At 47.2% G+C, this 24,524-nt stretch overlaps 1 protein-coding gene across 1 annotated transcript; it reads right to left on the reverse strand.

The window, feature by feature from the left end:
• Positions 1–2,422: 2,422 nt before the first annotated feature.
• WNT1 (Wnt family member 1) lies at positions 2,423–22,039 on the reverse strand. Its single transcript, XM_079966827.1, has 4 exons — positions 21,240–22,039; positions 15,117–15,370; positions 10,553–10,818; positions 2,423–4,839 (listed from the first exon to the last, which is right to left on the reverse strand). The coding sequence occupies exons 1-4, from the start codon at positions 21,338–21,340 to the stop codon at positions 4,351–4,353; spliced, it is 1,110 nt and encodes a 369-aa protein (XP_079822953.1). The 5' UTR covers positions 21,341–22,039; the 3' UTR covers positions 2,423–4,350.
• Between the last annotated feature and the right edge of the window lie 2,485 nt (positions 22,040–24,524).

Consider the following 24,524-nt stretch of genomic DNA (forward strand, 5'->3'; position numbering starts at 1 on the left):
GCATATGAGGTCCTTGTTCGCTTGGGGGGGAATACTATTGAAACTTTTAATCAATGATTTGTATGGACATGGAAGTGTTGACATTTTGCAGCTCATTACTCAATGACAGCTGATGTGGTGCCAATCACATGTGGCTGAACTCCAGCTCCCATCAGCCCAGCCAAAATGGACAATGGTCAGTTGCAGTCCAGTAGGGAGGGCACTACAAACTCCTGCACCATGAGGTCAAGTGGGCAACTTCATATTGGATAGATTTGCATGCCTAATTTTGGATCAGAGAAGCTCACTATGTAGCCAACAGTGTAGTAGTGTAAACGGATGCAAATGTGGTCTATTATAAACAGCACAACACATTATTCAGTGCTGATGATTCTCTACATATATCTGCTGGATACTTTGATCAACACAGATTAAAATCTTGCTCCTGCTGCTTAGCTTAATGGTGTTGTTAAGCATGGGAATAAGGCCATAGGTCATTGGCTCAGCACATGCTTTCGATGCAAAGGGTCCCAAGTCGCATATTCAGTGGAAAGGATCTCAGAAAGCAGGGATGGGAATCTGTGGCCCTCTAGATGTTACTGGACTCCCACTCCCACCATTACTGACCATTAGTCATGCTGGTTAGGACTGGGGAACTTGTGGCTCTCTGGATGTTGCTGAACTCCAATTACCTTCAGATCCAGCCAGTCCTACTTCCTGAGGGTGATACTTAGGCTCTGTGGAGCCTTCCATGTGAGGTTCCTCAAGGTTCAATCTTATCCCCTATGCTGGTTAACATCTACATGAAACTGCTGAGTGGGGTTATCTGGAGTTTTGGAGTACACTGTCAGCAATATGCCTATGACACACAGCTCTGCTTCACCTTTACATCTGCAGGTGAGGCAGTGGATGTGCCAGACCATAGTCTTGCTTCAGTAATGGACTGGATGAGAGCCAACAAACTGAAACTCAGTCCAGATAAGACTGAGGCACTGTTATGGGGTGGTTTCCGAGACCAGATGGATGGGAGGTTGCCTGCTCTTGATGGGGTTATTTCTCTGAAAGTGCGGACCCACAGCTTGGGGCTTCTTCTGGACCCAGTGCTGTCGCTTGAGGCTCAGGTGCCCTTGGTGGCACAGAGTGCCTTCCATCAGTTTCTGCTGGTGGCCCAGCTGCACCTCTGTCTGAACAGGGATAGCCAAACGTCTGTCTTCTGTGCTCTGGTAACCTCTAGGTTAGATTACTGCAACATGCTATATGTAGGGCTACTTCTGAAGATGATTTGGAAACTTCAGCTTGGGCAGAATTCAGTGGCCAGGTCACCAGGCAAGATGGTGTGATCATGTAACGCCAATCCTGGCTTGACTGCACTGGCTGCCAATTAGTTTCTGAGCCAAATTCAAAGTGCTGGTTTTGACCTATAAAGCTTTAAATGGCTCAGGACTGCAATACCTCAAAGACTGCTTCTCTCCATATGAACCAACCCAGACACTACAGTCAACAGCCAAGGACCTTCTTCGTGTGCCTTCCCTGTGAGAGGCCTGGAGGTCTTTTCTGCTGTGGCCCCCCACTTGTTCAATGCTCTCCCCAAGGAGGTTCGCCTGGCACCTTCGCTGCATATCTTTTGGCACCAGGCAAAAATATTCCTCTTCTCCCAGGCCTTTGTCTAATTAAACAATTTATATCTTTTAAAACTATCGGTTTTGTTTGCTACTGTGGTATGTATTTTGTGTTTTTATATTGTAAACTGCCGTGTTATCTTTGGATGAAGGGCGGTTTATTTAATAAATAAATTTAATGAATAATCAAAAATTATTATATGCAGTCAATAAATAAAAGGCAAAGGCTTTGAACTCTGGACAAATGAATGGCTTGCAGGAAGATCCATTAGCCTAGTCATCTATGCATCTCTCCATCCATAAATTGCAGATTTTCTTACCCCTTTAATTCAATATGTTGTGTGGAAGCTTTATCATAGATTATGCTCCCCCTAGTAACATGTCTTCGTTTTCTGCTTTCATATAACCCTGCAATGAGATGGCTTTTTAACCTAGCAGACCAAAGCCTAACAAATTCCAGCGTCTGGAAGCTTGCAGTTAGATGAATTCAAGCTGGAAGTGAGATGCGGCTTCTTAATAGGGCGGGTAACATTGGAACAGATTAGCAAAGGATGTGGTAAATTATCCAACACTTGGAGACATTAAGTGACGATTGGCTGAGTTCCCAAAAGATATGTTGTCACTCAGCTGCAAATAATTCGGTTTAGTGTGAGGATTGCCAGGCAAGACTCCATGACCTGTGGGGAGAGAAGGTCAAGTTAGAAGTGAAGGTGATCTGCATCCATCTCAACAACCGAGCACCGATGCAGAGGGCAGATCAGATTCAGGCACTTCCATTCTTGGCCTCTTAGCAGAATGTAGCAAACCCATTAAACTCAGTTGAATTGATAAAAATATATACTTTATTCTTTTCTAGAGTGCCAGAAACAGGATTCAGGACACATAAATCTAGGAGCAGGAACCTTGGTCCAGGCCTACAAGAATATGAAACAGGCAACAATAAATATTTTATTTACACACATATGTAAAATTCTCGGCAATCCCAACCACTTCTTCAGTGCATATTACTTACAGGTTTATCCGGTGAGTGGGTGAGAGCAGAGTGAACAAAGAGGAGAAAAAACACAACTTCTTTTTTTAAAAAAGCCAGTACTTTCTCCAAAAACACATTTTCTTGGCAAAGTGATCAAAGGCCAGAAGACACATGAGTGTGTGTGTATGTGTGTGTGTGTGCATGTGCATGCACACACACACACACACACACACACACTGCATTTGGGAATAGTTGTAAACACATATAACAACATGTAATTTGGGGAAACTGCCTGCCTGCCTGCCTTTGAACTTGACAAGCACTTGGCAAGTCAACACCAGGGGCCTTTGACAGATCAAGCCACTGTATCGCCACTTTGTTGTGCACAGATGTGACACTCGGAGATAGAACCAAGGGATTGGCGTGCGAAGCCCGTGATGTTCTCTTTTGCATGTCCCGTCTAAAGAAATGAAAACTGCTCAGAGTGCAGCAGGGCTCTTGCTCAGTTCCCATTCATTTCAATGGGGCATGTATAGGCACACCAAATCTATATGCCCCCATAGGTTATAAAATTGTGGCTCCACAGATTGCTTAGAACAGACTTCCCCCGGTGGTGGAGCATATGCCCGAGCTGCCCAAGGGGCGTGGGGCTCAGAGCGTGCCCTCCCAGAGGGCTGCTCTCTGCCACTGGGTCAGAAGAGCTGCTGTCGCCGGGCATAAGGTGTGCCGCCCACTCGCCTGCCATTTTGTCACCCCCCTCAGTCAAGACACCGGGGCGGCCCACACCTACTGCACCCCCCTTCATACGCCTCTGACTTCCCCAGCCTGGTGCCCTCCAGATGATGGGGGGGACTATAACTCCCAGAATGCCTTCCCACTGACCATGCTGGGAGAAGCTGTAATCCAAAACATCTGGAAAGCACCCAACTGGGGAAGGCTGGCCTGGGATTGGTGCTCCAGCGATGCTTCATGGAACTGGCACATTGGGTTGCATCCCTCATGGGACGGGGGATACGAAAATGCAAACTATTAAATAAAAGACATTCACTCCAACACCTAGTAATCTTATACAGTGTCTCATCAATGAGAAAGAAAGTCCACTGAGGCAATGCTTAATCTGTGAAATGAAAGATGCCAGGTTGCGTGTTGGTCAAACATGCCTGGAAGATGCTCCCTGTAGTCTGGACACTCCTAAACCTTTCTTCACAAGCTCAGAGGTATTTTTTTCCTATTCTGACCACTCTGCAAGAATAGGAACAACAGCAATGACTGCAGCAACAACAACAACAGCTAATACACTGGGAGATACAAGGCCAAGTGTTGAAGTCTTCCGGGGTTCTGCCCTGATGAAGAGATCTGGTTCAAATTAAAGCCTGTGATGAGAATCTTGACAAGCAGGCAGGACCTGAGGGGCTGCCTAACAAGCAGAGGGACACAATCTGAACTCGTGGGGACTTGGGTCTGGCAAGCATATATACACACAAATGTCCCCTTTCCTCCCAGGCTTCTTTCAGCCATTCAGATTGTGCTGAGTCTCTCTCTCCATGTAGTCTGTGGACAGCAGAACCTTGTTTGGGGCAGGGGTGGCTGGCTGCGGGTAACTCAGCTGCCTGCTTGCTAGACCAATAAAGGGTGCGGAGACAGATGGGGAGGTGAGGTGGCGGTGGCGGCGGCAGGCAGGGCTGTTTTTCTTGGTGGGGTGTGCATTTTTTGGATCCCCTCTATTAAGAAGTGTTTTGTTTCCTGGATGCAGAATGTTCTTCGCTTTCCTTTCTTTGCTCACAAGCACTCATGCAACACTTGCATGTTGGTGCAGTTCAAGCAGCTGACATGGCAGCACCAGTGGAACGTGCAGTTGCAGCGCTCCGTCACCCGCTGCGTCCGGGTCCGGTACCCCCTCCCACAGCACAGCAGCTCGCAGCCATCCAGGGCAGGGGAGGAGCTGTTGCAGGAGCGGCCTGCTGTCCCCGCTGTCCCTGTCTTGCCACTGTAGGTGCAGAAGTTGGGCGACTTCTCAAAATAGACCAGGTCGTGGGGGGAAGGGGGCTTGTGGGCAGGGTTCTCGGGCTCCAGGTGGTGCAGCTCCACCCGGGAGGCCCGGTTGCTGCCTTTGTTGCCGTAGATGACCCGTGAGGCACCATCAAAGCGGTCCTTGAGAAAGTCCCCCACGGTCCGGAAAGTGGGCAGCCGCATCCAGCAGGTCTTGACCGTGCAGGAGCCAGACATCCCATGGCACTTGCACTCCTGGCGCATCTCGGTGAAGACCGTCTGAATGGTAACAAAGGAAGGAAATGCCTGTTAGAAGACACCAGAGCAGCAGGGTTCTGAGCCAGCCACAGTATGGACCACACCATAGGACAGGCATAGGCAAACTCTGGCCCTCCCGATGTTTTGAGACTACAATTCCCATCATCCCTGACCACTGGTCCTGTTAGCTAGGGATGATGGGAATTGTAGTTCCAAAACATCTGGAAGGCCAGAGTTGGCCTATGCCTGCCATAGAATCATAGAATTGTGTGGTTGGAAGGAACCCCAAGGGCCATCGAGTCCAATGCCGTGCAAAGCAGTAATCTCAACTAAAACATCCCTGACAGATGCCCCCCCAACCTCTGCTTGACAACCTCCCGTGAAGGAGTGTCCACCTCCTTCCAAGGGAGTCCATTCCACTGTTGAACAGCTCTTACTTGCCAGAGTTCTTTTCTGTTTAGTCAGAATCTCCTTTCTTGTAACTTGAAGCCACTGGCTCAAGTCCTAGCCTGCAGAACAGGAGAAAACAAGCTTCTTCTCTCTTCCATGTGACAGCCCTTGAGATATTTGAAGATGGCTCTCATATCTCCTCTCTATCTCCTCTTTTCCAGGCTAAACATACCCAGCTCCCTCAACCGTTCCTCATAAGGCTTGGTTTGCAAGACCCTTGGTCATCTTGGTGGCCCTCCTCTGCACACGTACCAGTTTGTCCAGATCTAAATTCATGCCTAAACGCTTGGCTCCTAGGGCTGCATACTTTTCATAGCATAGTGGAACAGCTAAGTCATAGTGAAACAGTAGTCAGGAAGTTTATGGTTCAAATAGTGCCTTGGCCACAAACTCACTTTGTGACATTAGGCAAGCCAATATCTCTTACCCTCAGTCTTCCCCCACCTCATCTGCAATAGGGGGATAACAGTTTTGAGTAGCAATGGCCACCACCTTAAGTGACTTAAAAGAGGATTAGACAAATTCATGGAGGATAACCTATCAACAGCTTCTAGCTACGAAGGCTATGTCCAACATCCAACATCAGAGTATGCCTCTGGATGCCTCTGAAAGCCAGCGGCTGGGAATGACAAGGGACGGGGAGCACTGATGTTCTCAGGACCTGCTTTTGAGCTTCCCATAAGGACCTGGTGAGATGCTGGACTAACTGGGCCTTTGGCCTCATCCAGCAGGACTTGTCTTATAACCCACCTTACATGCAATTGTGGGGATTATGTGGACCATGTACTGTACATAAAGTGCTCTGAAGTGCCTTATTATTATTATTATCATCATCATCATCATCATCATCATCATCATCATCATCGTTGTTGTTGTTATTCATTCCAACAGAGGAGCTTGCCCAGGTTTTCTCAGTGCCCGCAAGGTGAGGGCTGCTTGGGTCTGTGCTTCTCACTTGCTCTGCTCTGCTGGGAACCCCTCCTCCCACCAGACCCATCTCTCCCACCCCTTTGCCTGCAAGAGGGAGCTGTTCCCTTGGCGCACTGTGGGCCCCCCTCCCACCCACGGAATGTGGATGCGTCTTTCCAAGCCCAGAGCTTTCCCTTCCAAACGGGTTTTACTGCAATTAGAAGAATTGGAACCATTTCCTTCCAGATGTGTAGGAGCCCACATGGCAGCCGGGCTTGTGGTTCTGGGCTTGGCTAGCATGCAGGAGGTTTGCCTGCTTAAGGGCTGCCTTCTCCCGCTGCTCCCCCCTCTTTTTTTGGACCATCACACCACCACAGACCACCCCTCCCATGCTGCCTACTGCCACCCTCGTCGCCCATCCTATAACCTACTTCTGAGAAGTCAGCAGGGACACACACGTCCCAATGCACATGTTCACACACATACATGGATGCAGAGAGCACAGAGATACACAAATAGCTCTTGCACAATTCTGTTCATGAGTGTAGAGGCCCCACCATGAGGTCAGGGAGCAGATTTTATGATACCATAAGTGGCAGACAGGCAGATTTGATGCACTGGGCACATAATCCACCAGGAAGTTCTCCTGTGCAAGCCCTACTGTGCAGAGCAGCTGCTGCAGAAGAGCAATTTGGTGGCTGTGTACACACCATACATTAAGAGCACATTGATTCCCTAAATAATACTGGGAACAGTCGTTTATGGCTTACAAAACTGCAGTTCTCAGCACCCTTAACAAGCTACAGTTCCCAAGGTCCTTTCAGGGAAGCAATGAGCTTTAAATGTATGGTGTGCACATACAGCCTAAGACCTTACACAGCTTGTGTTCAATCAGGGTCATGCAGGGGGAATTGTGCCCTGTGATAAATTGTGGAAGGCAAAGTGAGGTCCATTTCGGTCTCCTGCCAAGCAGAACTTTAAAAAGTTAACAGAGCAGCTTTTACTCTGATTTCTGGGACTTTTTAGGGTGATCAGTTTCTTAGAGATGATGGTGTAAATATTTCAGGTCCTCAAACTGGGGATTGGGTAGAACTTGACATTGAGCACCCAGATGGCCGTTCGAAAGAGAGAAAAATTATTATGGGAATAAAAACTGCAAACAAAACAGAGGCCCTTTGGAGAAGGAGCAATGCCTAGATGTGTACAGGCTGATAAGTGAAGCCTCAAAGCCAAGATGGGACAGCTGGAATGCCATATATAGTGGCCATATCAGAAACCTGGTGGAACAGTGAAAGCCAGTAGAATATGGTTATTTTTGGATATAAAACCTCTAGAAAGGGCAGGGAAGGCTGTGTTGGAGAACCAGAATAGTGGACCAGGACTTGCACTGTCCAAGGCCCACTGCCCAGCTAAGCCAGTGGACTGAGGGACTTGGCCCTTCGGAGAAAAGAGTGGGCAGGAAACAGAGGAGCATGGGAAGCTGCCCTACACCGAGTCACACTCATTGGTCCATCTTTTCTACACTGACTCCTGGGATCCCTCCCAGCCCTACCTGGAGATGCTGGGAAAAGCATGAAACGCAGGTGCTCTGCCCCTGAGCTGTGGCCCTGCCAATTATCTTAGAGGTGAAAGGTGGAGGAGGGTTCATTTTCTTTAATAAATAAACAAAATTAAGAAGGGGCTCGTGTCCCTTGCAGCACTCCGTCCCCCTAGACTTCCTAGAAGGGCTTCAGAGTGTTGCAACGCAACAGGATGCCATGTTGCTCTGGAGCCACGCCAAGTCCTGAGTGGCAAGAGGGAGGCAGCTGACCCACGCTTCCTGGAGTGGCTCCAAAGTGGTGAGACATCATATAGGCGGAGGGATCTGGCAAAGAGGGGATTGTGCTACTGGGAGTAGCAGGAGCCCCATCTCTTAAGAGTTTAAAAACCTCCTGCATCTAAAGCAAGAGTGGAGAGGCCAGAGCTGGCGGTGGCAGAAGGCACCTGGTCTCCCCCACCGCTCACAAACCTAGCAGTGCCTCTGGCAGCAGGGGGCGTTCCTCTATGTCCAAAAGGGTGCAAGGCAGGGCAGGGAAACTTGTGGCCTTGCAGATGTCATTGGACTCCAAGTCCCATCAGCTCCAGACAGACTGGCCCAATGGCCAGGGATTATGGGAGCTGGGGCTCCAGCAATAGAGAGCCACAGAGCGTGAAGGCTATTAAACCAGGCAGCTAACGAGAAAGAAACTTCTTCATAGAATTGCTGGGGGCGGAAATAATGATTGCACAGCCAAAGATCTTTCCTTCGTTTTCTTGGACCGTTTGTCACACATCAAGTGGGGTGGGATTCTCTGCTTCCGGGGATGTAGGGGGAATGAATTTCTATGAAATGTTTGAGGTGGGAGTTAACCTTAGTTAACTATGAGGAGGCTAAACCCCACCCCCTTTTTCTGTTTGTTTGGGTTTTTTTTAAAGAAAAAGGAAGAAAGAATACTTGAGCCAAATAATGATAGCAGGCAGCCTCTCCTGGTGATATTTCGGAATGCCCATGGGATTGACACTAGATGGTGACACACCGTCACTCCCAGGGGCGTGGGAACCATGGCTGGCAGGCTGTCGAAGGCTGTGCTGCTGCTCAGAGTGGCTGGGAGGCCTTTTCTCCTTCCAATTGCAGAAAAGGAGAAATGCAGCTGCCAGTATCATATTGCCTTTATTAAAGTCCATGGGGAGGATGGATTAGGAATACTAGATATAGTTCTGGGTGGGATCTGGTCCCTTGGGACATGGGAAAGGGCTTTCTTGGTGACTGCTCCGGATTCCGGAACTCCCTCTTTGGAGAATCCAGACTGGCTCCCTCCTCGTTGTCCTTTGGCTGGCAGGTAAAGACCTTCTTCTTTCAACAGGCTTTTGGGAACTGACTGCTTTTAATGAAAGGGCAGGTGCCCTGCTGTTTACAGTACAATTATTTGTATGTTTTAAACAGATCTTATGTATGTACAGTGGGTGCTCAGGTTGCAAACATGATCCGTGCGGGATGCACGTTTGCAACCCGCAGCATTTGCAATCAGCACACGCGGGTTGCGACTCGGTGCTTCTGCACATGCGCAAAGTGCAATTTAGCACTTTGTGCGTGCGTGACCCCCAAAACCCGGAAGTAACCTGTTCCGGTACTTCCAGGTTTTGGCAAATCCGTAACCCAAAAAAATGCAACCTGAAGGGTCTTTAACCTGATGTATGACTTTATATAGTTTTAATTCTATTATTATTTTTTATTATATATTTTTAGCAATTTAGCTGCCTTGAGTTCCATTGAGGAAAATAGGAAGAAGAAGAATGCAAGGAGGACCCTGCTGGGTGAGGCCAAAGGCACATCTAGTTCAGCATCCAGCCAACCAGATTCTGCCTCTGGGAAGCCCACAAGCAAGTCATGAGTGCAACAGTGCTCTGCCAACTTGTGATTCCCCATTCAGAGCACATACCCCACCCCGAAGAATCCTGGGAATTGTAGTTTTAAGTGTGCTGGGAAGTGCAGCTATGTGGTGGATAAACTACAGTTCCCAGGATTCTTTGGGGCAAAAATCTGCTTTAAATGTATGATGTGTAAGCAGCCAGAGTTAACTGTTTTGGTGGAGTTTAGTATAGTGAGTCAATCTTGTGAGTACTTGGACACTATTCAAATCATTACACATCCGCTCTTGATTGAAAGCCATTTTTCCACGTTTTTTTGGTGGGGTCAGGACAGAGTGAATTATGGTCTAGAGTCTAGACACATGTTGAAACACTCACAAGAACAGTTTGATAGTTCAGATAACGGCAAAAGTCAGCTGCTGCTGACTTCACCATGTGAAAAATGGTTGTGTGAATGGCATCCCCTAGTCTACACACAATAGGTTGCCATTCTCTCTAACTGTGGTCTTATTCATATTTTTGTTTGCTTTTCAACATGTTTTAAAAAATCCTGCCAATGCCACTGTCATCCATTATCCCCACTGTGGAAAGAAAATGGCTTACAACAGCCCAGCCCAGTGTTAATATTGCAGCTGAGATGTGGGTTTCTGCACGTGCTGTAGTGCAGATGAGGCTCATCAGCCTGGGAAGGCAGCCCATCTAGAAGAAGGAAAACTCTGATCCTAAACCTCTGCTCCCTTGCAGGATATCTTTGGGAGAAGAAAAGGCTAATGAGTGGAGTCCCTAAGACGGTTGGATGGCACCTTGTACACCTCCTTCTGGCAACCCAGGACCACCCAGGCTTGCACCCTGGGGAAGTTGGTTTGGTGCTGCAAACACAGCAATCTACACACACACACACACACACACACACACACACACACACACCTGCAAGCACATATACAGCTTTGTCTACACTTCCTTGCCCACACGCTCTCTCACTTCCTACCAGACGTCCTGCTTCATTGTTGTGCAAATTCATCAGGAAACGCAGGTCCCGCCCCTTCTCATTGGAGTCCACGAACTCTCGTCCAAAGACCCTGCCGAAGTCCACATTGTCGCTACAGCCACCCCAGTGCCAGTCAGGACCCCCTGGGCCCCGCCGGCGGTAGTCGCAGGTGCAGGATTCGATGGAGCCCTCGGAGCAGGAGCGGGCCACAGAGTGGGTGACGCCAGCGCTGGTGATGGCGAAGATGAAAGCTGTTTCGCGGCAGCCTGGAGGTGGGAGATGGGAGGGGGAGATATGGCATGTCAGCACGCGGCATCAGAGTCCACAGTTCATTTCTCCCCATTCAGAATAAAGGCCACCCCAGCACACGCCTGGAGATCAACATCACTGCTGGCACAAATAACAGCTGCTGCCTCATTCATCAAGTATCCCCTGGGATAGCTCAGTTGGTAGAGAATGAGGCTGTTCATCTCAGGGTTGTGGGTTCAAGACCCAGGTTGGGCAAAAGATTCCTGCATTGAAGGGGGTTGGACTAGATGACCCTCGTGGTCCCTTCCAACTCTACAATTCTTTGAGTCTAAGTATTTTCTCTCCCTCTTCACATTTAGGAAGATGGAGGCACCTTGCAAAGTGAACTTTTATTGAGGCAGCCAGAAGAACACCCATAAAAATCAGAAAACCAAAAAGGAATGGTTCGTAGAATCATAGAATCGCAACATCCTGCTGTCCATCCCTGTCCCACAAACCGGAAGGATCCCAAGACCCTGTTTTTGCCCTGCCCTGTTCACAAGACAATTACTGGCAGGGACCAAACAGCCATGAGAATTTCCTTGCCATCACCATACTTGGGAGGTAGTAATATCCAACTGCCAAACTCCATCCACAGTTCACCTTGCATAATCAAACCAAAACTGTTATAATAAACTGACAGTAGGTAGCCTGCACAACTACGTTGACATAGGTTATTCATACAAGCAAACTAAGCCAGATGTTGCAAGGAACATGGGGAAAGCTCGGGGTTACAATCCAGTGTGCCTACAGCAGGGGTGGGGAATGTGTGGTATTCCAGATGTTGTTGGACTTCAGCACCTGTCAGTCCAGCCAGCATGGCCCAGTGGTCAGGGATGATGGGAGTTGTAGTTTAGCAACATCTGGAGTGCATCAGGTTCCCCAATCCTTGCTGTACAACCTCAATTTTGTGCTTACAAGATGTTTGTGATGGTAACTATCTTAGAAAAGTCTCCCCTCTTTCTTATACAAAAGGAGGACAGTCACTTTTAAAAACCTGCTTCCTGATTAATTGAGAGCATCTTTTCGAATCAAAGAATTGAAAAGATTGATTGGCTAAATGCTGCAACCCATTAAAAAAATTCTTTAGCTGGGAAAGGAGAGCAAGAAGAGGCATGATAAGAGTCTGAGAGTTTGTGGGAAAGGAATGTCTTTCCTCTTCATATGGAGAGGAAAATAATAACAATTACTGACTATTAAAAACCAAAATAATACATGATGCCTGGTGTACAAATCCCAGCTGTGTGCTATGTTTATGCGCCGATAATAGAAGGAAACTTTTTGCACACAGGAGCTGTGCACTTAAACTGCCTCCTCTGGGCAACACAAGCACAGTTTGCCTTTTCCAAAGGTCTCTCTCTCTCTCTCTCTCTCTCTCTGTCTGTCTGTCTCTCTCTCACCAGCATAGAGCACCACTGTGGCACCACAAGCCATCCAAACCAGGATGAGGCAGAGATGATAGCCAAGGTGAAATAATGGTTAGTGTGTCAGATTAGGATGCGGAAAACTCAGGTTCAAATCCCCAGCTGGGAAGGAAGTTCACAAGGGCCAGCTGCCCCCTCTTAGAGCAACCTACCTCAAGGGTTGTTGCAAAGACAAAATAAGGGGTCTTGCATGCTACCCTATGCTCCTTGAAGAAATGGTGGGGCAACTGCTATATATTTTGGAAAGTACTGTAGTTTCTCTGTTCACTATGCATTTGGACTCCTCTTAAGAAACTGAACCTTTCAAAAGTGTACAGTGGTACCTCAGGTTACATACGCTTCAGGTTACACTCCGCTAACCCAGAAATAGTACCTCAGGTTAAGAACTTTGCTTCAGGATGAGAACAGAAATTGTGCAGCAGTGGCGCAGCGGCAGCAGGCCCCATTAGCTAAAGTGGTGTTTCAGATTAAGAACAGTTTCAGGTTAAGAACGGACCTCCGGAATGAATTAAATACTTAACCCAAGGTACCACTGTACTGATTTTAATCACTGATTCGAAAACAGATTTTTGGTTTCTTAGAATTCCCTAGCAACTGTGAGTACAAGGCTGTTGGTTAATAATAATGACAGGTAACCAGAAGACATTTTCAATACATGAATTGGGAACCCATGGTAGGTTTCCAGTGCTTCATGGCACTTCCCCGCACACTGAATAAATTCAAGGCAACTGTGGTGCCTTCGAACAGGTTGTAGTGCTTCATTTGTGTGCAAATTCTCCCAGTTTCCCAAGGACCAGGAAGTTCTGGGGCAGCTGTTCAAGTTCCTCCTTATGAGGGGAGAGAACTAGAGACTACTGGGATATTTTTCATTTTAAAATATCTATTTAAATCATGGTAGCTAATCTGACTCTGGCCCTCCAGATGTTGCTGTACTACAGCTGCCATCATCCTTGGCCTTTGAGATCTGGAGCCCAGCTCCAGATGTTATTAATCTGGAGAGCCATCGGTTAGTCATGAGGCTGCTGCCTTGGGTGGCAGAATCCCAAGGGGTGGCGTCACCATGGGTGCCCCATCTGCCCCTGCCGCCACAGCTGGAGAAGCAAGGAAAGCAGTGACAGCAGCTTCTGGCAAGATCTTCTGGCAAGATCGTGGTTGGTGCCCTGCCCACTCCCTTCTGCTAGAGATGCAAGGAGAAGCAACTGCGGCTTCCAGGTGCCTGAAAAATCTTGTGAACCCCTTCCTGAAACCTGCAAGCTCTGCATGCCTGGGAAGTGAGGCCTCAGAGGGGGTGGGTGGGGTGGGGGTGGCCTGAGGCAAGATGGGACAGGCCTTCCCCATGTTAATCACCTCTGATTTACATGGAGCGTGGGGGAGCAGGCAAGCTCCAAGACAGACAACGTTAAGTTTATAAAATGGCACCAATTCAACCTAAAGCAAACAGCACTTATCTGGACCCCCTTCAAACAAACACCTATCCCACCACAGGATGCTTCTTCCATGCTTGAACTGGTGTCTCTTGGTGGTCACACTGCAATGCTTATGGAAGAGACATATTCTAGCCACCAAAACCCACGGAGCAAGCCAGCTTACAGAACGTCAGCCGAACTGACCATCAAGACCTATAAGCAAACAGGTGTTCAACAAAAGATGCTAATCCTTCCACTGGATATTTTGACAACATACGTAATGTTTGTAATGAATCATAGAATCACAGAACTCTAGAGCTCCAAGGATCATCTAGTCCAACCCAGGAATTTCAACACATGGTTCCCCATCCAATCTGAAACCAAAGCAGACTCTACTTAGCTTTGCAAATGTGCTAGCAGTTTTGTTGCAGCACCACTATGAAGATAATATCCTCATGACACATATTTTAACACTTTCAATAACAATGCTTCTATTCTCATGCCTATTTTGCATTCTGAATAAGGATGCACCTGGGGCAGGTGAGGCTATCTTGCTCTTCTAGTTAACACTAGACAGCAATAGCCCAGGCTTGACTTGGGTAACTTATGACTTGTCCCACCTAATTCCTGCTTTTGATTACACATTTCCCACTCTCTTTTCAGGAAGTTTAGGTAAAGTAAAGGTAAAGGTTAGAGTGGCCTGTGTTGGTCTCAGGCAGTCTGGGAAACTGGTGTGCATGCTAAGACTTGCATCGCGCGCCCTTGGAGTATTTCTTGTCACCATCACTAACTGGGCCAGGGGTCTATGGCAAATGCAAATATCTGTGCTGTCGTGTGGATTTATAATGTTTTTAAGCAAAAATGAAAAGAAGCTCTGATTGTGAAAGAGGAGGGAAGAACAGACAATAGGGCAGCAGTGGTGCAAAAGCTTATCCATTGTTAATGAGTCACACAAGCTTGCATCACACATACAAAACACTGGGAAGCAGAACACAAATATCATGAAATGCAAAGTAGTCTGTACACTTCATTGCATTACTTCCTGTAGCAGATTCATAAGAAATCCACTCATTTGGTTGTAACAGACTTCCATTTATACCAGGGGTGGGGAATCCGTGGCCCCCCAGGTCTCCTTAATCCCAGCCACTATGGCCAACGGCCAGAGATTATGGGAGTTAGGAGTCCAGCATCTGGACAGCCCTGGTCTAGACTGGGGGAGACAGATGTGAAAGAACACATGGTTATTGATTCAACCAAGCAGAAGAAGAGAAATAGAGCTTTTCAGATTGTGGTGAACCAATCATCTGGGATTCTTTATTCTCTTGTTCCAATGGGTGGGCAAGAACACAATCTCGGCTGCACCAGGCTCATTCTATATAAGCGAATGGATCCCCACCCTATTAAAACTTCCTATTGCCCAGTCTCCGTCTCCTGTCACCTCCTTACCTCTGTTGACAATCTTGCCAAAAATGTTTGGCCCTGGTGTGGTGGGGCAATTCCAGCGGCGGTTGCGGAACTGCCACTTGCACTCCTTGATGGCGCTCTGCAGGCCGCTGCTGATGCTGTGCAGGATGCCTGGGTTCTGGCGGATGAGCTTGCGCTGTTTGCGGCTCAGCAGCTGCAGAGAAGGGTCCAGCACCAGCTGCACATTCTTGGAGTCCGTCAGCAGGTTGGTAGATGAAGCCACATTGATGATTCCCCTGCAGTCACAGAATGGCAAGGGTTTAAGCAGAAAGTTCAAATTCTGACACACAAATTTCTTGCAGCATTGAACACGGATATTTACATCAGCTGAGGGACTTATTGGCATCTTCTGACTGTTTTCATAGGCATCAAATGTAAAATCTTATTCACTGCCACCTGTCAAATACTAAATATCATTGCTTGTGAACTGTTGAATGCTGTGAAATGCTACAAACCACTGCATGCTTATTTAAAACCATTGGGAGGAACCACACTCCATAAAGGATGATTGAGGCATCTGACAATGATTAAAACCAAGAATAAGAATAATAACAAACAGCAACATGAAAGGAGCACCGGTAATATTCACTATCAAGCAGCATGAAAGTGGTGTTACAAAATAATTTTTAAAGTTTGGAATTAAAACTTCCTACAGATTAACCTCACTGCCGAAAGTATCAGGACAATCAACCATAACATACCAGAGGGAGATCGTAACCAGCTTACTATCCGTCAGATGCCTTTCTTAAAAGAACCAACTTTGCAATTTGACGGAAGGTCATCAGAGAGGAAGTAAGATGGAGTTGCCTGCACAGGGAGTTCCAGAGCCTGGGCACACCTACAAAGAAGCCTCTTACCGTAGTCCCAACTAAATATGCTTCAGACACTGGCAAGTCCCACAAGGCGGCCTCTGTTGATGACCTTAATGAGCAATCGCCTTGAGTCCCGTCAGGACAGAGGTGGATTTAGGGGAGTGCAAACCCGTTCAGTGGCACTGGGCGCAGAGTCTCAGGGGAATTGCAGGGGATGCAGCAACTATGATTTAGAACAGAGCATGAGAGGCAGGGGTGCCAAATTCTGGTGTTGCACAGGAGGCCACTGAAATTTGAGACCCCAAGGTCTGCCACTTGGCAGGGGAAAAGATGGGGTATGAATGAATGAATGAAATATTAAAAATGGAAACAGCTCCTGAAGTCTACAGATGATTTATTTATTTTTTTAAGAAAGAATTGGATGTGGTACAGAGCCCTTGATACTGAGTCATGTAGTTGGGAACTTACTCTAGTTCTCCATCAGCCTCAGACAACGTGTTCAGTAATGTCAGGGATTCTGTAAGTCGGGGTCTCAAGACCACAGGGACACAGGTTCCCCAGTCCTGGTCTAGTCATCAAACATAAGGGAGGCAGAGTGTTCCCATTTCTAGCCAGGGACACCCTATACATCCAAAAAGCAACCAAAAGGAAATGCCATACATGTTTGCCATTAGGGGCACTTTGCATGCTGGAAATGTGATAAATATTGAGCGAGAATTTCCTTTCTTTCCTTTCTATTTCATCCAAGGAGAAAGAAGACTACAGAATTACCTAGCAAATCCCACAAAAAAAAAACATTAGCAACATATAACTCACTAGCCCAAGTGGCAGTCAAGGGTCTACATAGCAGGATCAGTGCAGAGTTATCCATAGCTTCTGCACCTTTCTTGCAAGTATTCTACCTCCTCCTTCAGCCCCAAACAGCGGATTAGTTCTACAACTAGTAGTGATTCCATTTTGCTGCCATGGCTAATACACAATCCTCCATTAACTTGCTCTCACACTTTAAAATAAAATTTAAAGCCAAATAATCTAGTTGCTATAGGGACGCGGGTGGTGCTGTGGTCTAAACCACAGAGCCTAGGACTTGCCGATCAGAAGGTCGGCAGTTTGAATCCCCGCGACGGGATGAGCTCCCGTTGCTCGGTCCCAGCTCCTGCCAACCTAGCAGTTCGAAAGCACGACAAAGTGCAAGTACATAAATAGGTTCCACTCCGGAGGGAAGGTAAACTGCACTTCCATGCACTGCTCTGGTTCACCAGAAGCGGCTTAGTCATGCTGGCCACATGACCCGGAAGCTGTATGCCGGCTCCCTCGGCCAATAAAGTGAGATGAGAGCTACAACCCCAGAGTCGTCCGCAACTGGACCTAATGGTCAGGACATAGCTGTCAACTTTTCCCTTTTCTTGCGAGGAATCCTATTCGGAATAAGGGAATTTCCCTTAAAAAAGAGAAAAGTTGACAGCTATGGGTCAGGGGTCCCTTTACCTTTAATCTAGTTGCTATCGCTACATCTTGTGGTGGTGAGTTCCCCCACTTAGTGATACACTGTGTGAAGCAATTCCTTTTCATAGAGTCGGAAGGGACCCTAAGGATCATCTAGTCCAACCCGCAACAATGCAGGAATATGCAGCTTGTTGGCTGTGAACCTCCCACTACCAATCAACTTTCCTGGGTAACGCCAAGAATCAATCAATTTCTCTCTCTCTCTCTCTCTCTCTCTCTCTCTCTCTCTCTCTCTCCTCACTCCATACCATTCATGATTTCATCATTCTCTATCATGTAACACTAATATGTGAAGCTGATTAGAATATATGTTTGTTTGTTTGTTTGTTTGCTAATCAGAAATAATAATAGCAACATAATTACAGATCTATGCTGCATATTCTAAGGGTCAAGCTGTACATCATGCCCCATCCAGTGGAGGAGACTGCAAACAGCACCTGTGTGGTGACTTCTCCCCACAGTGGCCGCAATTTGTAGTGCTACTGGCCACCTGGATCTTGTGCCTCATGTGCAGAGCACAACATACCACACATTCCTGGCAGCAGCTTGGACTGGCGCTGCTACTGACCACAGGATGAAGAGCATCTACATGGTAGGAAGCACCACACACATTGTACACATGCCATTTGCAGCAGCCTCCCTCTCAGTGTGTTGAGTCTGAAAAGAAGGGAAGCTGTAATAGGTCACAGAACCTGCTCTGTGGATTAAGCTTCAACAAGAGGCGATGTTCTGTGAGACCTTATGCAGGTTTCTTCAAGGACCATCCAATTACAGAAAGCATTTGGCTGAATGGCTTATCTGGTGTGAATTGTTGGTGTGTATTGCTGCTACTGATTATAATTTTTCTTGTTTAAGCTATTTTATATTATTTTAAAATGCCGAGGGGGTTGCTTTTGTACCTGAAATGCAGGATAAAAACAAAACAAAATTAATGGAGCTAGCTGTGAACATTCCTAAGTATTGCATAAAAGTAAACAGCAAGCAGTCCTATGTGCCTCCTGCTTTCAGTCTATAGATTATTCCTGATATCCATAAACATTAAATCAGATTTGTTGCTCTGTTGATTCTGCTTTGCGGTTTATTACTAACGAGTGTCTCGCATAGATAGTTAGACGGATTCAGTGAATGACTCACAGATGTATTAAAACTGTTAGGATACTTCCTGATGAGATACAGTCCTAAAAATTTGATACACCTGGTGAAGAAGACCTTGATTGCCAGAAAAATTCCCAAAGTAGAACATTTATACAACTCTATCACAAAACGGTGTCTCAAATAGACCCATACAATAATGAAGATTCTTCCAGGAAACCTAAATTTGGCATTCACACAGCCCAAGACATTGGAATTACTAGAAAAGCATCTGAGGAACATATATTTTAAAAATATTTTCCAAGATATGTGAGGTGGAGTGGGGGGTGGCGGGGAGACGGGAGACTTTTTTTGCACCTTCTGGTCAAAGCTTGGAGCACAGAGTTTCCTTTTCAGAAAAGACCAGAATTCTAACTTAGATCAAGCCAAGCCACATGCTCTATAAGACAGCCTATTGGTCTGTAGGACTTCCATGGCATCCTCAAATTTGGATGTGGGGCTTGCAGAGGACTTATTAACAAGGGACATATAGCTATGCTTGAAGAATGCAGGCTTCATTTACTAGTAGTATTAAAGACATTTGGGCCTCACTGACTCACACACTGCGAGTTGGAGCAGCAGATTCTTAAGGTACTTTCCGATGAGTTAGAACTCTGAAATTGGGTACACATGTCATCCAAGACACTCCAGTTCCAGGAATAATTTGAAACGTGGGACATTGTACTTCTCTCCTTCAAAACAGGGAGCTGATGGTGCATCGCCAAATAATTACGGTGCTTCAAATTGACCGAGAAAATGAATCTGTCAACACACACAACCCATCATATGCTGATTACTGTGACAGTTGTAAGGACATTTATACGTCTTTCCCTAATGATGGGAGGCATGAAATCTGTGCCCACAGTTTTAGGTACCAGTAAGCAACCCAGAAATTTGAAAGTTGGTACTTGTGCAGCCCCAGGCCACACAGATTACTAGGGAAATCTGAAAACTGGGCATTTCCCAACTGCATCATCAACTTCTGATGCTTACCTCCTAGTAGGGGTCAGTATTTCAGCACACAGCAAGCTATGTGGGTGGAGTATTGGGAGCTGGGCATTCTGTTAACTGTTCAGGTTTGCATTTAGAAGAGGCGGCAGGCAGAGACCTAGAGCTATCCCAGCAGAATACATACTTTATTTTCATATCCTTAGCTATAGATACGCACCAAGCAGCTGCCCTTGTAACCTAATCTAATTCTGTGTACATGTTACAAACTTAAAATCAGGATAGATATGGATTGTGACTAAAGCTGTGTGTCTACTGTTTCGCAAACCAGTGGTGGGAGTGCACTGGATGCCAAGTAAATGGGCATGTGCGCGCAGCCTCAGATTCCACGCACCTGATACCTGCAACATGCCAAAGACCCTAGAGCGCCCCATGGTCTGAGACCATGCAATGCTTTTTAATGCCTCTGAAAATGCTGGTGCTCCAGGCAACTAGTTTGGCAAGCTGCACAACAGAGTGAACCAGTGATAATTCATACACTGAACAAATTATACAGATTAGAGCTAGACTGTGGGATTCACACATAAGTCTTAACACAACAGAGTTTTTAAGATGAGTGTAAAGCCTACACAGGCCAGAATGCCCATTCACATTGCAAATGCCCCTACTCACATGTAAAATGGTCAGAAGCACATGTGGACCATGCTAAAGAAGTGCAGGCTTGTTATTTAATTCTGATTTAATTGGGAATTCATTTAATTCTTGCAGATTTGAGATTTAATTCTCAAGGACACCCTTATGCAGCCCCCCTGAGAATGGTAGAGGTAATGGGAATGATCTTTCTCCCAGGGCTACGATTAATGATTAATGGATTGCAGTACCTGCCCCTAAATATTGTTATGGGGAGACTAAGCATATAAAAGTAAAAACGAAAGTAGTAGTATAGGAAGAAATATTAATATAACTCATAGTAATAATGCAACAATAAATGAAATATAGCTGTGCCACAGCAGCAGTGCAAACTGTACAGTAGATTATTATTATGTACTGTATTATATATGTATTTGATAACCCACCTTTTGCCCCTCACAGGGACTCAAGGCAGCTTACAAATGATAAGACACACTTTCCTGCCCTTAATTAACCATCACTGTAGCTGTAACAACAGCAGCAATAGCATCATCATCATCACCACCGTCGTCACTTTTCTAAAAGAAACTACTACAGCACACCTGTACGCTATCACACTTCCAAATTAGACCCACCCGCTGACCTCAGTTGCTAAAGGCGCCTTGGGGCGTCAGTGAAGGCTAGTTTAAGCCCTATGTCTTTTTCTGCCCTATATGTCTTGTACCACGAGGATGCCTCTCTCAGGCGTATGCAGATTCCCTGGTCTTTAGCAAGATCAGGATTCCACAGCAAAGGGCCAGGCGATACAACGTGCCTGCGGTCGGGAATCGTACAGGGCAAACCAGGTCCGGGCGGCTCGCCGAGCGTGCGCCCCCTTTGAGCGCGCCTTGGGTTCTTGCTCTGCTCATCCACCTGGGCACTTGGCGCAGCTTCCCGAAGCTCTGCCAGCAACACTAGGAGTGGGGAGGCGCAGGTCACCTCCGTGGGAGCCGGGCCGAGGCGGATTTGATTCCCCTCCCCAGGCTCTTCGAATTTGGAAAGGCTCCCCAAAGGCGCACAGCGCGTAAAGCGCACTTACCACCATCGGCCGCTGTTATTCACCGCCAGCGTGTTGGAAAGAGAGGAAAAAGCCAAAACCCACAAGGTCTTCAAGCCTAGCATTAATGCCACGGGGCTCATCGCTTCGCCTGCCCTGCTTGCCTGCTCGGCTGAACCGCCAAAAAAAAAAAAAAAAAGGCAGCGGAGAAGAGATGGGTGGGTGGAGAGGTGGGGTAGAGAATCCGTCTCCAAAGACCTTGCTGGAGAGGCGTGCACTGTGCGCCCGGGGAAAGGTCCTCACTTGTGGAGAGTAGTTTGAGCCCAAATCGAAGGTTTTTTTTGTTTTTTAAAATAGTAGTAGTAGTAGTAATAATAATAATAATAATAATAATAATAATAATAATAATAATAATAGAAAGAGAGGAGCAGCCGGCGAAAAGTCCCGCGAGGAGCTGCTCTCCGCTACCGGCCGTCCCGGATGGCGACGCTTCTCTCTGGAGAGCAACTAAGGCGCAAGAGGGGGAGACGTCGCGCGTCCTGCTAGCTGGGGGCCCCTCGAAGCACGTCTGACATCCCCTCGCCAGGGCCGGCTTCTTATAGAGGCTGTGATGAGGGTCGCCCTGCAGTGAGCCATCGAGCCAGAAGGACCCGGCGCGGTGCGCTACCGCGAACAATGCGCCTTTGCGCAAAGGAGACGCATCACAGCCCGACGGGGAGGGAAGGGAGGGGGAAGCCAAGCGCCTTTGGACGGGCCGCTCCCCTTCCCGTCACATTAAATTCCAGGAGACCCGAGATACAGAAAACCCTCTTTCTGCAGGAGGGGAGGCTGCTTCTTGCTTGTCACTCAACTCCCCCAGCCCTTCACCCCACCCCAGCCCAGGACGGGGCCGCGGCCAGTCATTCCCTCCGAGGGACCTCTAGCCAGGCGCTGGTCTCCGACGTTCATGATCCAAGTGAAGAAGGAGCAGGAGCCAGAGGGGACGCGAAGGCACTTAAAGAAGGCCCGCTGGGTCACAGGAGTGCGAAGGCTTGCAATGAGGACGCGGCCGAAGATTGCCTGGTCCTGCTCAGGAGCAGGAGCAGGAGCCCCATCCCGCAGGATCGCCTCTCTCCGCGGGACTCCAGTCGCCACATTTGGCCGCCGAGGCTTTGCGGTGGCCTCGTTCCTCCTCTCCGGAGTCTTTTGGCTGCCGCTGGCCAGACGTCATCCCCTCGCTTGGGCTTGGCCTGGAGAGTCCTCAGCGCCTCCTTTCATCCCGCGGTGGCGGAGAGAGAGAGAGAGAGACAGCAGCAGATGGAGCGAATTAAGCTGCTGCCACTCGCGCGCTCGGCTCCGCTGGTTCCAGCTTGGGACGCAGCCGCTGGGAAGCTGCAGAGAAGGGGAAGCATTGGGAGGGCAAGGCTGGCGCATGGGGGGCAGAAGTCCCCACGCAACTGAATGTGGTCCTCAGTAGCTACACATACAAGACGCTCCCGGTCCTGTGCAGGATTGATACTTTCAATCACCCCAAATGGCTGGTTATGGCGCGGGCGCGCGGGCGCACAATTTTCGTATAGGATAGTGCAGCAAACTTTTCTACATTGACCAAAACTCTGCGCTGCCTGCCTGGGATTATACGTTAACAATCGGGGTCCAAAATCACATTAGTTTATTCCTGCCTGAAAAGTTCTTTGTCCCTGGAAAGGTTGCAGCCATTGGCAAGCTCCACCAACAGCATTCCTCCCTTAATATCTGTCTTTATACAATCAATCAATCAATCAATCTTGTCTTTATGCAATATATTCATAAAAAGAAGTTTTCCATTACACAGCCATCTTGGCGGTCCTCTGCACCCATCCAGGCATTGTGCATATACACTGTTGCTCATCTTTCCGTGTATGTGAACTGTTCACACATGCAGGCCATCACTTGATTGCTGCTGTGATGTATGAACGACCCATCACAGATCAAAGACCACAAATCAAGCACATATTATTGCTTTACATTTCCCAGACATGATGTTTCAAAGGAGTCCATGAATGCCGTCAGCTATCCCTCATCAGGCCTCCATAATTTAAGTGTGGAAAAAGGAAATGATGTCCTGTATGCGTGAAGCAGGTATTGATGAGTGGCAGTTGAATGCTATAGACTCCAGTGTTCTAGATTGTATTTGAAAACCTGTAGTGTTACCTTGTTGATAGCCCTTTCACACATACAAATCATCCATTGATTTTACAATCAACAAATGATTGCATGTGTGAACAAGACCCATATCATGCCAGTACTGTACACAGCTCACTACTTATTCCTGCCAGTCTGTTCCACCCTTTCCCCTTCCCCACATGCACACATTTTCTAAGCTTTAATCTATAGATCTAGTCATCCAGTCTTATAAATGTACTACTGCAGAATTCTTCAGATCAAACAGATTAAAAACAAACAACAAGCCATTTTTCAAATAAGAAAAAAAAATACAATAATTTGGCTGTTCAAAAAAAACAGCACATAGCAATCCTAAGCCTAATCACCTGTGGGTTAAACCACAGAGCCTAGGGCAGAAGGTCAGCGGTTTGAACCCCCACAAAAGGGTGAGCTCCTGTTGCTCAGTCCCAGCTCCTGCCAATCTAGCAGTTCGAAAGCATGAAGTGCAAGTACATAAATAGGTACCACTCCGGCGGGAAGGTAAACGCCGTTTCTGTGTGCTGCTCTGGTTTGCCAGAAGCGGCTTAGTCATGCTGGCCACATGACCCGGAAGCTGTACGCTGGCTCCCTCGGCCAATAAAGCGAGATGAGCGTCACAACCCCAGAGTCGTCCGCGACTGGACCTAATGATCAGGGGTCCCTTTACCTTTAGCCTAATCACAGAAAAACTCAAATATCAACTTACCTATATAAGTATTTAACATAGTCCCAATAACATTTAAATGCAGCTGATGTGTCCTCCCTCCAGTCCACGTGTGCCAGTTTAGCATGTGCTAAGCTTAGCTGCATGCATATAGATTAGCAGTCATGATAAACGCATTGAAACGTGACAAGGACTGCTTACACAAGCCTTTTTCCTATGATCTGCATCATATTTGAATCCAGCTATGGGCCATCATGCATCCTAAGTACTGTTAGCATTTACAATTTGGACCAGAAATAGGCCAGGTGCTGTACAGTTCATCTGTTTAAAACCTTTGAAGTCAATTAAAGTTAAACAGTGTAACTTATCATCTACAAAAAAATAATATTAAATCCTTCCAGTAGCACCTTAGAGAGCAACTAAGTTTGTTATTGGCATGAGCTTTCGTGTGCATGCACACTTCTATGATGAGACAGAGTGAGGCAGCTGCCTCAGGTGGC

The sequence above is a fragment of the Podarcis cretensis genome (assembly GCF_951804945.1).
Source record: "Podarcis cretensis genome assembly, chromosome: 2".
In the NCBI taxonomy this organism is placed as follows: domain Eukaryota; kingdom Metazoa; phylum Chordata; class Lepidosauria; order Squamata; family Lacertidae; genus Podarcis; species Podarcis cretensis.

Bases quoted from the DNA above. Each gene is read 5' to 3' on its own strand.
- WNT1 (XM_079966827.1), bottom strand. From the start codon at position 21,340: ATGAGCCCCGTGGCATTAATGCTAGGCTTGAAGACCTTGTGGGTTTTG. The intron at 10,819-15,116 runs GTAAGGAGGTGA...TCCCACCTCCAG, and splicing joins TGGCAAGATTGTCAACAGAG to GCTGCCGCGAAACAGCTTTC. The intron at 4,840-10,552 runs GTAGGAAGTGAG...GTTACCATTCAG, and splicing joins ACAATGAAGCAGGACGTCTG to ACGGTCTTCACCGAGATGCG.